At 41.2% G+C, this 15,230-nt stretch overlaps 1 protein-coding gene across 4 annotated transcripts; it reads right to left on the bottom strand.

Moving 5' to 3' along the window:
* Positions 1 to 590: 590 nt before the first annotated feature.
* Positions 591 to 15,152, bottom strand: tfg (trafficking from ER to golgi regulator). Of its 4 annotated transcripts, none has more exons than XM_062402510.1 (8): positions 15,012 to 15,152; positions 12,327 to 12,540; positions 12,121 to 12,204; positions 10,168 to 10,314; positions 9,022 to 9,222; positions 8,417 to 8,563; positions 1,987 to 2,073; positions 591 to 1,873 (listed from the first exon to the last, which is right to left on the bottom strand). In XM_062402510.1, the coding sequence occupies exons 2-8, from the start codon at positions 12,508 to 12,510 to the stop codon at positions 1,422 to 1,424; spliced, it is 1,302 nt and encodes a 433-aa protein (XP_062258494.1). In that variant the 5' UTR covers positions 12,511 to 12,540; positions 15,012 to 15,152; the 3' UTR covers positions 591 to 1,421. The 4 variants fall into 4 exon arrangements, with proteins under 4 accessions (XP_062258494.1, XP_062258495.1, XP_062258496.1 ...); XM_062402511.1 differs by having other exon boundaries at positions 591 to 1,870; XM_062402512.1 differs by having other exon boundaries at positions 8,417 to 8,566; positions 9,055 to 9,222.
* Positions 15,153 to 15,230: the final 78 nt, after the last annotated feature.

Genomic DNA, 15,230 nt, shown 5'->3' with positions numbered 1-15,230 from the left:
AAGTTACCTGTGGGGCCCCTTTGGAGGTTTATCAAACTGTGCATTAACACCAGCACTGTTGTTCCCAGTACAAGTTGATCTGATTTGGATGAACCACTGGACGAATGATTAAATTCAGAAATTAAATCCAGCAGTGGACAGGAGCCAGACTTGATAAATCCCTAACTTTGTGCTAACTTTGTCAATATTGCAGGAGAATTTACATTGGAACAAACTAAAACAAATGATTTCAATTGGCACACTCGGTGGAGAGTAGCTGAACACCCGTTTCTTAATTATCTTAAATAAACCATGTGCATGTTGTTCATTGCTCTCAGTGCGACGGTTAGACATGAACGACTAACCACACGCTCCCTGTGCCTCATGTCCCAGTCCCACCACAACCCACAGGCAAGAAAACTAAATATGAACACCACCGTTACCACAGCTTTCCAAATTCACGTCGAGTAGAGGGAAGAGAGAAGCCAAACTTGACAGAAGCATGAACTCATAAACGACCAATAGTGTTAACAGAGAGAGAGACAGCGAGACAATGGTGCCAAGTGCAACACAAAATGAAAATGTAAAATTGAAATGAAACATACTCCAGCTGGGTCTCAATCATTTATTAGGTTAAAGAAAAAAATGTTACAGTTTATACATAAACAACTAATCTCATTTGAAGGTGAAATTTGATTTGATATATTAGTAAAAACCAGTGATCAGAAAAAAAAAGAAAGAGGAATAACAAACTTTTTTTGAAGGTGATATTACGAGCTAGAACAAAACAAGCCTTCTTCATTACACTGGGATCTACACCTCCCACAAGCCATCACCTAGCTGGTGTTCCCAACCCGGGGCAGAGTCAAGAACACATCATTAATACCGACATGGTGGTAAAATAGATGAAATAAACACAAGAGAACAAAAAAACAAAGGGGTAACTTTTCATTTAGTGTCTTATAAATGCATCTAAGCAACGTTAACGCAACACAAGCGGTTGAGATGTTTGTCACTGACATGTGTGACATATATGCGGAAATGTTGCCCGCAAAAAAAAGTGTTACCATGAAAAGAACAACAAACAGTTTGTGCAACGGCCTGTTTTGGTCTCCCAGGTGTGTGCATACAGACTGTGTTACAATGACAGGGACAAGAGGGCAGAGCGGAGGGTGGTGGTGTTGACAGGTGGGGAAAATAACGGGGAAACACAGCAGGGTCAGAACACTGTGGTATGTTGAAGAGACAAACACTAACAATCAGACTGGTGCAAACGAGGGGAGGGGGTAGCTTGTTTCATATTTGGACTTGATATTTGAAGGAGTAGGGAAATATAGAGCAGTCAACCATGTTTCCTGCACCCAATCAGAACAGCTTGAGCCACACAGAGGGTAGGGGGTTTGGGGTATGTGTGAGGATCAGTAACATCAGCTGTCCTCTTTTTACCGGTACCCAGGGCCTGGCTGAGTATAGCCCTGGCCGTAAGTTGGGCGGTTGCGGGCATACGGGTTACCAGCTCCTGGTGGAGGGGTGACAGTGGTGCCTGGAGGTGCGGTGTATGCCTGGCGGGGCTGGTATCCGGGGCTAGGCTGGGAGCTGGGAGGCAGGCTGTAGTTAGCAGGCTGGGAGGCCTGGGAGGTATAGTTTTGGGGAGGGAAGGCTCCTGGTGGATACTGCTGGCCTCCCTGAGGTGGATGGGGCTGCTGCTGGCCACCTTGGAAGCCCGGGGCTGGGGCAGGGGCTTGGGCTGGCCCAGGGGCGGGAGCCTGGGAGGAGGGAGGGGCGTAGTTCTGAAACTGCTGCTGCTGCTGCGGCTGCTGCTGTGGCTGCTGCTGCTGCTGCTGCTGCTGTGGTGGGCCAGGCTGAGGGGCTCCGGGCTGAGGGCTATATCCTGCTGAGAAAGGAAACAAGTCTCTGTAATTTACTCTGAGAGAGAGGACGACTAACTTCACAACACAAAAGCAAGCCTTTAATTTTATTTTAAATCGTAACAATTTTCACTCTTACCAGGGTACTGCATACCATACTGCTGCTGTGGTGGGGCACCAGACTGCTGGTATCCACCTGGAGCCTGGTACTGTTGATACACCTGACCTGAAGAGACAAGGATCAACATGATCAGAACATAACATTTTTACCATCCATTACATCCCTTCTCACCGCTGTATGCTTGTTGGTAAGTTTGTGTATTTGTAGGCTTGTAAGCTAAATTACACAAATTCTACTGAACCATACCACATCCTTTCACCAAACAAACAGGGAGGAACCCATTTTGATGCAGATCTGACTCAGGCGGTGGATCAGGATCCCCCCCCGCATTTTTTAAATATTCTCTCACAGATCAGGAACTTGATGAAAAAAAACAAAAAAAACTGGCATATTTAGCTGATAACTGATATCTTCGAGGCTGAGAAATTTGGTGCAGCTTGATAGAATTTAAGGGGAATGTTTGGCCCTGGCAGACAAATGCACGTCTTTACACAACAATTACACTGATCAGTGATCAGATAAATGTCACAAAGCATCAATGATCTTTCTGTGTAATTTAAAGTGTTGAAATCTGGAACAGCTCTTTGACTGTGATTTTAGAGGCTACCCCCACAGACCAAAATCTGACACAGTTCATAGTTTCGAGGAATAACTACTGGGGGAAATGGGGTCCTTAAATCCATCTCTCTATAACACAATCTGGCAGAAATTAAATAGCAAATTATTTTTGGTTGCATGTTCACTTTTCTGTTGAATAACAAATACCCAAGTAGTACACGAAGGCACATACAGTGATAAAGTGTTAAGTGGGGTCTGTGTATTCCTGGAAACACATGTGCATCTGGAAAAAAGAACACACAACCGCTTGGATGGAGACAGCTGCAACCTCAAGTCTGGTGCCCACAAATCCTGGTGGCACATTACAGTCAGGATTGGCTCAGAGCCACGGTGCAGCGTGCAGGTGACTCAGCAGATGTAAACACAAACAAACATGAGAAAGAGGTAATCCCCCTTACAATATGGCTGGCAAATGTATCCACGAGTGGGGTGCTTCAAGACGATAAATATTCATGGCGCTGGGCAAATTTTCCTGCATCAGGGCAAAAGCTACAGTCACTCTAACTATGTTTTCAACAGTCCACCACACTATCTATGTGCAGATGTGGAGGACAGCCATCATCAAATCCACTAAAACATCTCAGGATCCAAGGAACCTGAAGCATCAAGTTAAACATATCAACCACATCTGAATAGTGAGGATCATTACTATTTTGCTTGACAATGATGTCATTGCAAGTTTAAAAAAACATGGAAAATTACTTTCTCAATTATTTTAATTTGCTCATTACATTTTCCACTGAATGCCTGCATGCTCAGGAAACATGCAAGGACTTGGCAAACAAGTATTCTCCCTGAACAAGGCCTAAATCTTACTCATAATCTCCTGGCTGGCATTTAAACCTGGAGTGACAACAAATGAAAGAGAGAAGGCGCAACGAGAGACGGCTGCACCGGGTGTTCATCAATTTTTCAACCGCTGGTAAAACTGGTGCTGATTTTCCAGTCTTAAGGGAGGATTGATGCTTCGGCTGCATTCTGTTCTTGAGAGTTCAAAACCGTTGCAAAGTCGAAAGGAGACTAAGAACTATTGAGTTATTCTGTCCTGTCAGAGATCATCAATAAACTCTCCAATTGAAAAAAATCCTAATTTTGTATCCAATGGCTCATAATTGAAACCATTGCATGCAGAACATAGACTTAAAAAAATACACTTTCTGTTAGCACATTTGAATAAGTATACACAAGTGAGCCAAAAAAAAAAAAAAAACAGCCGGCTCTCGTGTTAAATGTGTTGGATAAGGTAGAATTGGGCAGATGCATAGACCTGAGCTACTTTGACAAAAGTAAAATGATTATGACCAACACGATCATGAGGTGCTGCCAGTCCCCAGCGTCCATAGTGACCAGAGGAGGAACTAACCATGAATCAGCTCAAGGATGTTGCAACATGTGACGGATGTGCTTCTCAAAGCTATTCACCGAGAACAGATGAACGCACACTGCCTGAAACTGGTACAGGCAGTGCAATGATTGGTGTTGTTTATAATGGTCCTACGCAGTCCACTGGGTTCTTTTCGGGTTTTTTCCAGCCAACTATATTCGTAGGCTATTCAGGAGGATTTCAATACATAAGATAAAGCGTTTCAGAAACAAATGCCCAAACTAACCATTAAGAGTGCATGTCTGTGCAGCTGAGGTCATAATGTTTTGGCTCTACAGTCAAGCAGCTAAGACTCTTTCTTCTCTAGTAGAGGCCAAATATTTTGGATTGGTCAGGAAGACACTTGACAACTAAATATTTAGCAAGAAACTTTGTACCTCTCTGGTGTCTTTTTAAAGGCACTGAAGTGATGCACCATCTGTTATCTCTCTGACAGCAGCTTAAACATGAACACCGTGCGCTTTATTGTGTGAAACTGCATGTGTGTGAAATTGGCTCCTCCTTCTGTCCTCCCTGGTCTGTAATCCATCATGAGTGTTATGTAAGAGGGATGGGAGAATAACTGTTTGACCCCGCTGACCAGCATTTTACTCCAATGTAGCCAAGAAGTCAAATAACGGCAGAGGAAATGACCAGGGACTCATTGAAGACAGCGTAGCATTGTTACAGGAGAAAATCCCTAAGTTAGAAGAATAATGTTCAATGGAACAAAGAAGTGTTTGGCTGTTGTTCTGATGACCTCTGTGCATGCACGGCCCCATTTAAAAATAAACATATCACACATCTGCCCAACTGATAAAGACCTGCATGCAAACGTCTCAGCTGCTCAGTTAATTAAATGTCCACGTTTACAGTTTCATTCTTGAACAGATGTAAATTATTGCCAAGGTTCCTTCAGCATCTGAGAGACAACAGGTTGAAATGTTTACCATTTGCTTATGGATCTCGTTAGCTGAATTCTTATGGTAACAATCTAATCTTGCTTTAAAAGTGAGCTTAAGGCTACCTTTCAAAGGCCACACATGCTCCGCTGGCGCTGAATCTTATGTATGACCTTTTTTAATTCTCGTGCATCGACTGGCTTTCTGTTTTGCCTTGAGGATGTAATACTGACAAACAGTCTGAAAGCAGAGACGGGAATAATGCAAGGACAAAGGGTGAAGAAACGGCTGAGCGGGAAAGGCGGCTGGGCAGGATCAAGCTCATGTCTCTGTTTGCCAACCATCTGCAGCTTTGGATTTAAGAAAAGAGATGAAGAGTGGAAACTGTAAGGTAATGATACAGAGAGGACGTTCATTGTCTACTGCTGGGCTTGGAAGTATCTTAACAACCAGCCATTAGACGGAAACTAGCCAGAGCTGCAAATGTGGGTAATGTCAACACTTTACTGATCTCAGTGGATGCATTATCTTCTTACTTGTCTCCCTCCACAGGAAAGTAAAAACTCACCTCTAGTCACAGATTCAGGATAATTACCCTGCATCTGGTACAAAAATGCTGAGACTTCAGCTGAGTTAGTTTCTGATCAAGCAGGGGGTTCAGCCTACCTCACTTTTATACAAAATTTTAACATTCAATTTAATGGGGTTATATTCAAAGCTTAATGACCAAATACAAAATATTAAGCCCAGAAGTGTATCAGGCTATCTCATATAGTTTGCCTTTGTAAAGTAAGCCAGTGACATTACATTTATTTAATACAAAATGGAAAGCCCAATCCATTCTGAGTGTTCAATCACGACACCAAAGCATCTGAGCATGACAGGTGTTTTTTGTTCTACACCTTAAGACAGCAAAACAATGGGCAAAGGCGAGGCTGTTTGACAACTTTGTACCATGCAACTGAACATTAAAGGAATGACAATAAATCTGTGGGTTACAACCGCCAGAAGTTGAGACTGGATTTATGGAAAAAGTGACAGCCGTACACCTTATTATTCACTTCTACCGTCTGATGAAAAACTTTTCATTTAAAACCCTGTTCCTGTTCCAAATGTGTCTTACTTAACAACTGCGGATTAAATATGCATCTGACATATAGCACATTAATAATCATAACTTAAATGAAATGTACTAAAAAATAACAAATATCAACCTGAATGCAACCGTCACAGAGCAAGACAGATGCGGTGTAATGTTGATGGAGCATGAGCAACTTGAAACTATTACTCAACAATAACAGTTCCACAAACCCATGCCCTATCATTCCTCGCAGTAAGCTAAGCTGAACTGCCAATTTCAAACTCACGCAGAGCTTGGACCGAGGTATAGACCTCCACAATGATGTCCCTTCGTCACTGCATCAGAATCAAACATCACGTCGGCAAGAACAAGTCATTAATTAAACAACGAGGTCTGTTGTTTCTCTCTGTCCTTGTGTTAATGGAACGAAAAAGAACATGAACGGCCTTCTGTTAAGCTGTTAGTATGCAACATGGTGCGTCACTGGCCAACACTGACTGAGTAACACTTCTGGACCATCTTACCTCATGCTGAGAGGATAGTCCCTGCAACGCCAAGCAGGCCAAACCACGAACCACCAGTTAAAATGGAAGTATTCATTGCACATGTGCGCTGGTTTTTTAGTGTGGCAGGTGTGATGGCTCGAAGAGCAATTTACAGCTCTCGTAGGGTACAACACGAGGCATCTTTTTTATGCCTTATCTGGGCCAAAACCACGAGCTGAAAACAATCCAGTCTGCTTACTGTAGAATGGTTAACCACAAAAGTGCTTCACCTTCATGGCTGCACCCGCCTGGGACTTTCTTCAAAACAAAAATGGACATAAGGGAATTCCCTACAGTTAAGTTAGGAGTAAGGGAAAAAAGACATGGGATATTGGCAAAGAAAACCGAACCCCTGCGCCACGTCCCTGAGAGTACTGTGCAGAGAAAATAAGCAAAGTATAAAGTACTTATTTGACAACATACTCACTGATCCGTTATACATTTATCTTTATCTGAAGCTGTAATTTGTATCTAAAACATCATATTAAAAATCCCACACAGGGGGAGAGCTGCAACAAGGCCTCCTCTGAGTAAGATACATTTTTTTTATGGATACTCTTGTTTACAAACCCTGATTAAGACTCCACCCAAGTGATTCATGAAACCCTCTGTTTTAACAACACAATGGATTTGATTACCAAAAAAGTTAAAAAAGTTAAAAAGCTTGTAGTACTAGAGACTGTGAACCTGTTGGCTGCAAACATTTGTCAATGTCGATTGGTAACTAAGATTCTGGATATATACTATATACTATTCAATGATTAGTTAATCTTCAATTTTGTTTTGTTGATTTCAATTAATTGCAACATTTTATCAGAATCTGTTGGTCTCTTCACATCAAACATAACTTATCTAATCAATTCAGGATTATTGACAGGATGAAAGTGATACTGTCTGTGTCCCAGTGAAAAATATAGAGAGGGTAAGGAAACACAGCTCACTAAACAATGACATTAACAGGGACTGACATTCTCTAAGAATATTCTTTCATGCAACTAAATTACACATGAATAAAAGTGGGTCAGTCAAGAGTGACATGAAATGACAAATATTCTCTGGTTCCAGAAACTCAAGTGGGACCCTTTCCTGCCTTTCTTCAACATGCATCATTGCAAACCAATTTTTTTGAGGTATTCATTTTGTACTTCTGGCTCTGTGAAGTTGTGATTGGTGACAGTTCTCTGATGTTTCATTGACTGAACCATATATCTGAAAAGTAGTTGGCAAGATAGAAAGAAAGAAAGCACAAAAAACTTGCATAACAGGCCAAAGTACAGTATGGGGTCATACGTGTACTGTATGTTCCTTGGCTTTTACAGAAATATGCAATTATTATGTACAGTATGTGCAATACTAGAGTTAAGAGAGGACTGAACTATAAACATTAAAACAATTTTACAGGCATACATTTTCAGGAGCTGCAGGTAATTTCTTTTAAATTAATCTGCCAATTAATTTCAGACTTATTTTTGTCAATGACAGATCAAGGAATTACCCCCCAAAAAAATGCCCATCACAACTTCACAGAACCAAAGGTACAAGGTAAAATGAACTGTTCTGTAAACTAGATAAGATCAGCTAAAAGTTATGAGATATAGGCTTCCTACACTAAGGTTATATGAGCCCAGGAAGAACTCTTTTGAAAACCAATTGGATCCATATTTTAGGGCAATATATTCAAACTGTCTGGCTCAACAAGGTGTCATATGTACTGAGGCTACTTTGGTCATAATGTTGGATAAACATCACATTTAACTGCAAAGCTGTAAAACACATGGAATTGCTTAACCATACAAACTGCAGGGTCTCTGACTCCCTCTGGTCCTTAGGACTTTACACCACATATCTGCTTCAGTCTGTGTGTTTTGCTACATGCTGTAAACATGACACGAATAAGTGTTTTTTTTTCAAGAAATATCTCTGTGTGGACGTGTCTTACCATCCATGCCAGCTGGGGGTCCCTGCTGTACTCCAGGATAGGGAGCCTGTGGTTGGGGCGGTACTCCTGGCGGAGGGGCCGCAGATGAGGAGGAGGCGATGCTGTCAGGGGTTCCTGAGCGCTCATCTGCTGCAATTGATGGTGGAGCTACTAAGGTAAAAAAAGACAGAGACGGACATTGAGTATATATATATATATATATACACATATGACCACTCAACATGACAACCACACAGGGAAACAATACAAATACAGTCATGTGAAAAAACATAGGGCCATCCCATGGATTTTGTTAACTTTTTCTGAATATTTGAACAAGCAAACATTTGATCCTCTCACATGCAGCGTCTGCAGATAAAGGGGACATACTTCAAGAAAATCTCTAATTTTATGGATTTGAAAGTGTGATGAATTGCTGTTTAATTTTATTTAAATCGAGAAAATGACAGCAAAATAACAACAATCTTGCATGTAATGTGTTTAAGTATGTCACCTTTATTAACCAACACTTTTTCCAAGAGGATCAAATGTGTGTTTGTTCAAATATGTTAAAAAATGTCCATGTGGAGAATTTACTTTTTCACATGACTACCTTAAGACAGGACCTTTAATTTCTGCAGCTCGACGGTGAGCAGTACCTTGGGCCTGGTCCTCACTAAGGCCGAAAGCAGAGATGACATTCTTGCTGACCTCGTCCTGGTTCTTTAAAGGGTCGAAGGCTGACATGCTGGCCGCACTGACCGGAGTGGCCTGTTTAACTGTGTGGTCTCCTGCCACAACTTTGCTTTCACGTCCGTCCACTGATTCTAGAAAAATAGACAGAGAACATTTTAAAGACCAGCGAGGAAGAGGAAAAAAATGTGACAATAGAATAACATATGTAATAATTTTGGTCAATTGTAAACATTGTTATTGCACTATGAACAATAACATGCTGTGAAGGGGGGTAATTAACCTAACATCACTTTGTTTTAATCAACCTTTGATTCAAGCCAAATTACATATGAATATTTGCGAGTTCAGGAGTCAGTAGAAATAAAATACGCATTGAGTTGCAGCTTTCAGGCAGTGGTGAAAAATACAGCAGTCTAAAATTATACTATAATTTGACAGCACATGCTCTTCAGCTTAAAACATGTTCAGACAAGGGAGGGACGTATTATTGCATGAGCTATGAGTAATGTTAGTGAGGGTCCACAATCAAACTGCTGAAATGTCTAAACTGGTATCTATACAGTAAATAATTTAATACAAATGTGGTGTATAATTTCATACAAACAGCACAGAGAAGGTTGGATTATGATCAAGTGGTGCTTGTTAAGAAGGTTGTGTAGTCCTGATCAGCCGGATTATGGTAACCAACACAATGTTTGTTAATAAAAAACTAAACAGAGAAAACTCATGTTTGTCTGCATGTATGCACATCTGCCAGTGCCTAATGGGGCATAATGCTTGTTGTGGATCCAGCGAGTTTTCTATAGCGCATAAGATGCAGGTGTTTAGAGTTGTAAACCTTTTTTCTACTTTAAATCCTTTTTATGCGCACAAGTATGTGTGGGTGCGTCACATCAATGGGCAGAATTTATACGTATCCAAGAAAGATGATTCAAAGAGAAACTTAAAAAACGAAATGGGTAATTGGGTCAGTAAATCCAGCAAAAATGTGCTAAATTGGCAACAATGTCTGTAAATGCCCCCCCCCCCCCCCACTGCTCAAGTGCTGACATGTACATTTGTATCTGATTCCTTACCACTCTCCGGTGCTGCGGCAGCCAGGCCAGGGTCTGTGGGGGGCTCCAGACTGTCCAGGAGGTTGTTGACTTTATTCCTGAGCTCGATGAGCTCCCTGCGCAGGTGCTTCACCTGGCTGGACTCCAAAGGCCGCGGCTGACCATTCACTGCAGACCGTAAGACAAAGAGAGGGGACCCAGGTGAGCCAATCGAGATACTGAAACTAACATTTGTGTTAGACCTCCAGGATGATGAATACTTGCTTTTACAGAATACAACAATCCTGTAGTCGAGTCAATACCTCCATCAATAGGGCATCATTATGCATCATTGACACAGACTGTTGTCTCCAACTGACCTCAGAGGAAACTCTGGGTGAGAGTGTACAGAAATATCTCAATAGCCTCGCAGATGGTAAACCAAATATATAATCTGGCTAGAATATAAGCAGGCATAACCTCACATTGGAAGAAAGGAGATTGAAAATACAGACTAATGATTCTGGTGAGTGTTTGTAGGAACATTAATACTGACACTATACTGATACTATTGAGAAGCAAGTCAAATCCTGCATTGTGTTTAAGTAAATAATGATTACCATTAAAAGTCAATCACAGATGAAACATAAAACGACATTGTAAAATAAACACAGGAGATACCTGATTTCTGCAGTTCATTAGTCTGGAAAAGCTGATAATTCTATACTAAGTATGTGTGGATTATGAAAGATGATCTGCCCAAATTCTATTCCACATTGTGAACACCTGGCTCTACAGGGATCATCTTTCACAGAGGGAATTAGAGCCTCATCTTCATTAGTTCCACCCTGCCAGAGGGGCAACGGAGCTGGGAACACTGGGCATGAGCGCACTGGTTTGCTATCCAGCTCGTCTCTCAGTCAGGCAGCTCTTAAAAGACGATTTTAACTTTCTGTGTTCACTTAATGAAATTATAGTTAATAGTTTATTATAAGGTACTTCACAATCTTCAACCCTACATGGACTGCATGGCATAAGCTAATTCTTTCAAACTTTGTTTTCCAAATTGATTGAGGAGTGAAATATTTTACTTATGAAGAATAAATAGGAGAATAGTGATCATGAGACATTCTTTTCTCTCATACGTTTCCCTGTCTTGCTGTGCTGAAACACGGGCAGCAATGAAACTCCAGCAACTCTCGCTCTCCCTGAATCTGAAGATTTAATTTACATGTGAGGTCATGTCATGTGAGGATGAGCCAGGACTAGGTTTAGACTGGGAGTAAGAAAATATCTTAAAGCAGCAACTGGGGGATAGACTGACTCAGAGTGGAGCACAGCGCACATCGTCACGACAAATAACATAATAAAAAACAGCATCATGATATGGTGCGTTATGGTTTTTGATACTAAATGCATCTTGAACATTGAATTTCTTCACATCGATGTTTCCATAAGTGCAAATCCCTGTATAATAGTTTGCCATCTCAAATCAGTCCTTGAATAACCCTAAATTTGAGTTGTATGTAAACCTGTTGGTATTCTGACACACCCTAACAGGTTTTACTTGTAAGGGTGAGGCCTATTGGATGATTGGGAATTATTATAAATTCTTCTATGGCATAAACCTAAAGTGATACTGCTATAGGCCTCCTGAACAACTGGCACATATTTAAAATCGTGATTAGGAAACTAATAAAACTGCCATAAATGAATAAATATTTTTTTCTTTGACACTGTTTGTTTGCTGTACGAATGCTTAGAGACGCAAAGAAATTTCATCTAATCGGAGTCAGAGGGGAGTGCATAGTCAGTGAAGAGTTGAGGCATGTTGAGTAAAGCATAAACTAGACTGCCCTCCAGTGACCAGTTGCTGTAACATCTGATGTGGGACATATCGGTTATCATGATGATTTCAACATCTGCAGACATACATTTTTCGATTCCTTTGGACAGAATTTACCAATAGAGAAAGTAAATGCTTTAACATCTTACCGAACAAAGTGAGTTTGAGTATTCTACTACACTGGATTGCAAAGGAGAGGTCAGAGCTGTCGAAGATGGTAATGAGGTCGTCATCTGAAAAACGGAAAAGAGATGCAAGATGATTCCCTATGATCTTCAACTGAGGAAAAGTTATTATCAACAATTACTTTTATTTTTGATACCAACTCGGATAAAGGATTTGTGTCCGAACTTACCCTCATCCTTGTATTTGATCGCAACTTCATCATTACTCTGCAGTTTGCCCCTGAAGACGCGCTGCATCATCAGCACCAGCTCATCATAAGTGATGTCTTCATTGTGGATAGGGATACGTCTGATGTCGTCACCCAACTGTGCTTTGATGATCAGCTTCCCGCTCAGGTCCAGCTGGCCGTTCATGGTAAAGTTCGACCTGCTCTGCTCCCACCACTTTACAATAAGAAAATGTTATAAACAACAAACTCATCAACATTACCATTCTGTTTTTCTTAATGTCAGTTTGAGGTCATATAAGTTTTTGCCCTACGTTAAACAAAACCCTTGATATTGTATGATTGGCACACTAGCAACCAGATGCATGATTATTAGGGCCCGAGCACCGAACAGAAGGAGACAGTGGGAGGTCCTATTGATATTGTAAGGATTTTTGTTGTTTTCTTCACGCAAATGAATTGCTCAAATTCTTACAGAACTTTTGTTACATTAAATGCCATCAAAACACAATGTTCTGTATCTCAGACAAACATTAACCATGTATCCTCTGATGCTGAGCCACTCCACTTCTGCAGTGACAGTGTCAGTGGTCATAGGTCAGAGGAATCGTTGATGTCTTGCAAAGGGGACGTCCCTCTCTCTCTGTTTCTCTCTCAGAGTTGGGACATTTCCTCAAACCGTGTAAACATTAAGGTACGACGAAGGTTCATCCTTCGCCAAAGGAGACGACGTTGTCATAATTCCACTGTGCATAGTCCTATCATCACAAAACTTCTGTCTCATGATCAGAGTCCAAGCCTGAACAGCTCTACGTGTCAATATTTCCTCAGGGTCATAGCACCACCTACTGATCAGTGTGAAAATGAAGTTGCTGTAACATTGTCCAATTGACACAAAATTGCTCAAGCTACATCAAAGCCCCTACTTGAACAGATCATTGATGTTCACTAGAGGGATATAGGGAGATTGAGATGTACTAATAAGACAATAGTGATGAGGTGTTATAACAATGTGTTTCATGAGACTTATTTAGCTGGAAGCTCATTTTTTATATTAACCTCAGCTTAGATCATTGCCTGTATTCATGAGACAGGATGGATTCATGAAAAACCTGAAATAAACTTGAAATGCTTTGTAAACTTTGATGTGCGTCACTTCAACCGTCTTGTGAGCAAGAAAACAAACAAGACAGATGACAAAACTTAGCATGTTGGCTTGCAAATAATAGAAGTCTTGCATTCTGGAGAGCTAAAAAATCCGCACTTTGTGCAGAAAGACCATGATTAAAAACAATGAAAATCACTTGCTCAGTATTGATAGATGTCATTCCCAGTTTTTGTCTCTATTTTATATATATATTCAGATGATGTACTATCTTGCTTTTGGTTTTCGTTGACAGATTGAGAGACTGGCCTTGTATGGTTTATAAATTAACCTAAGAGGTTTTTAGGAATAACGACTGTTGGTGAATCTATCCATCCAAGATACATTATATTAACCACATCCAACTGATAACATAATCAACTTGAGGCCTTGTGTGGTAGTTTCTTGAGGAGATCATGATGAAATTAGCAACTCATCTTTACTGAGCTTTATTAGCTCAGAAGTGAAGGAGAGAGATGCCCTTTGCTCAGATGATTTGATCAAACAACCATGTTCACCAACATCACAGTATCTCTTGAACTGCGGTCTCAGGGTCAAACATCAGCCAGTGAGGTGGCTCGACCCTCCCTGCAGACTTTGACCAGAAATATCGTCTGATTAGATAAGACGATGTCGAGTACAGCTGAAAACGCGCAGATATTAACGGTATGTGTAATTATTCTGCCATAAAACAACATGTCTATCGCGGGTGCGTGTAGGCACCAGCTGGATTAACTATGACGTTACCTGCTCATGATCTCGGCTGCACAGTTTCAGTGCTGTCAGTTTAATTCCAGAAATGCTGCGGCTTTGCTTGACCCAGTAGCCAGATGAATAATTGGCTGGATGCTAGGGATTTAGCTGTAGCTAACGTTTAGCAAGAGCAAAGACTAGAAGTAAAAGAGGACAGCAACAACAACCTGCTTTCAACTGATGCTACATATACCACACCGGGCGTTTACAGTGTCATTACGGTGTAATTAAGCTAACGCTAACCGGGACAGACGATCAATCGCAGAGTCATCGGTCAGTGGCCCATAAACAGTAGTTATCTACTGAATGCTAACATTAGCTAAATCGTTTCACCACTGCTGTGTTAAAGGTGTCCAGTTATATAATATAACCAGCCATACTGAGTAAAGAGCAACAGTATATCATTGTATAATTACAAGAGCTGGAGCAAAAGTGTATACACTCATTTCACTGTTTAGCAATGGGTCGGCCAACGCGTTTTCCTCTGTAACTTGTGTTAGCTCCCTTTAATTCACATTCAGAGATATATAAGATAACATATTTGTAACTGAATGGTATTTTCTGACCTCGTTCATTTGGACAACAATGAACTAGTTACGAATCATTTGGAAATTGCATCCCATGACTCGACACCTGTTTCGGGCGAGCTACGCTGACGTTAGCTCATAACACTAGCCGGCTAACGCTAGCCGCTTAGCTAGCAACATACCAGTCAAACATTGCTAGCACGGAAAGCGCCGCCTGTTTAAAACCAAATAACAACACAACACAACACAGAGATGATCCTTTACCTGAATCAGACGACTAGACCTCGCTGTGTTTCACAGCTTTCCTCCCGAACCGTGAAAATAAAATATGTTAGCTAGCCTAGCCGGGTCCTGGCCAGCATCAGGAAGCTTCCTCCTCACTGTCAACGTCAGACAGTACGTGGCATTCACAGGGCGCAGCCGCACAGCGTGGGGACATAGTGCGATGCGACTCATAGAGATAATAAAACATCACTTTTAAAG

This window comes from Platichthys flesus, chromosome 13 (assembly GCF_949316205.1).
Source record: "Platichthys flesus chromosome 13, fPlaFle2.1, whole genome shotgun sequence".
Taxonomy (NCBI): Eukaryota; Metazoa; Chordata; class Actinopteri; order Pleuronectiformes; family Pleuronectidae; genus Platichthys; species Platichthys flesus.
Note: the sequence above shows the minus strand (reverse complement) of the source record. Positions and strands in the feature narration are given on the sequence as shown.

Coding starts and splice junctions, on each gene's coding strand:
- tfg (XM_062402510.1), bottom strand. CDS start 12,510: ATGAACGGCCAGCTGGACCTGAGCGGGAAGCTGATCATCAAAGCACAG. Junction 10,315..12,120: donor ACTCAAACTCACTTTGTTCG/GTAAGATGTTAA, acceptor TACGGTCTGCAG/TGAATGGTCAGCCGCGGCCT. Junction 2,074..8,416: donor ACCCCCAGCTGGCATGGATG/GTAAGACACGTC, acceptor TTGTCTCTTCAG/GTCAGGTGTATCAACAGTAC.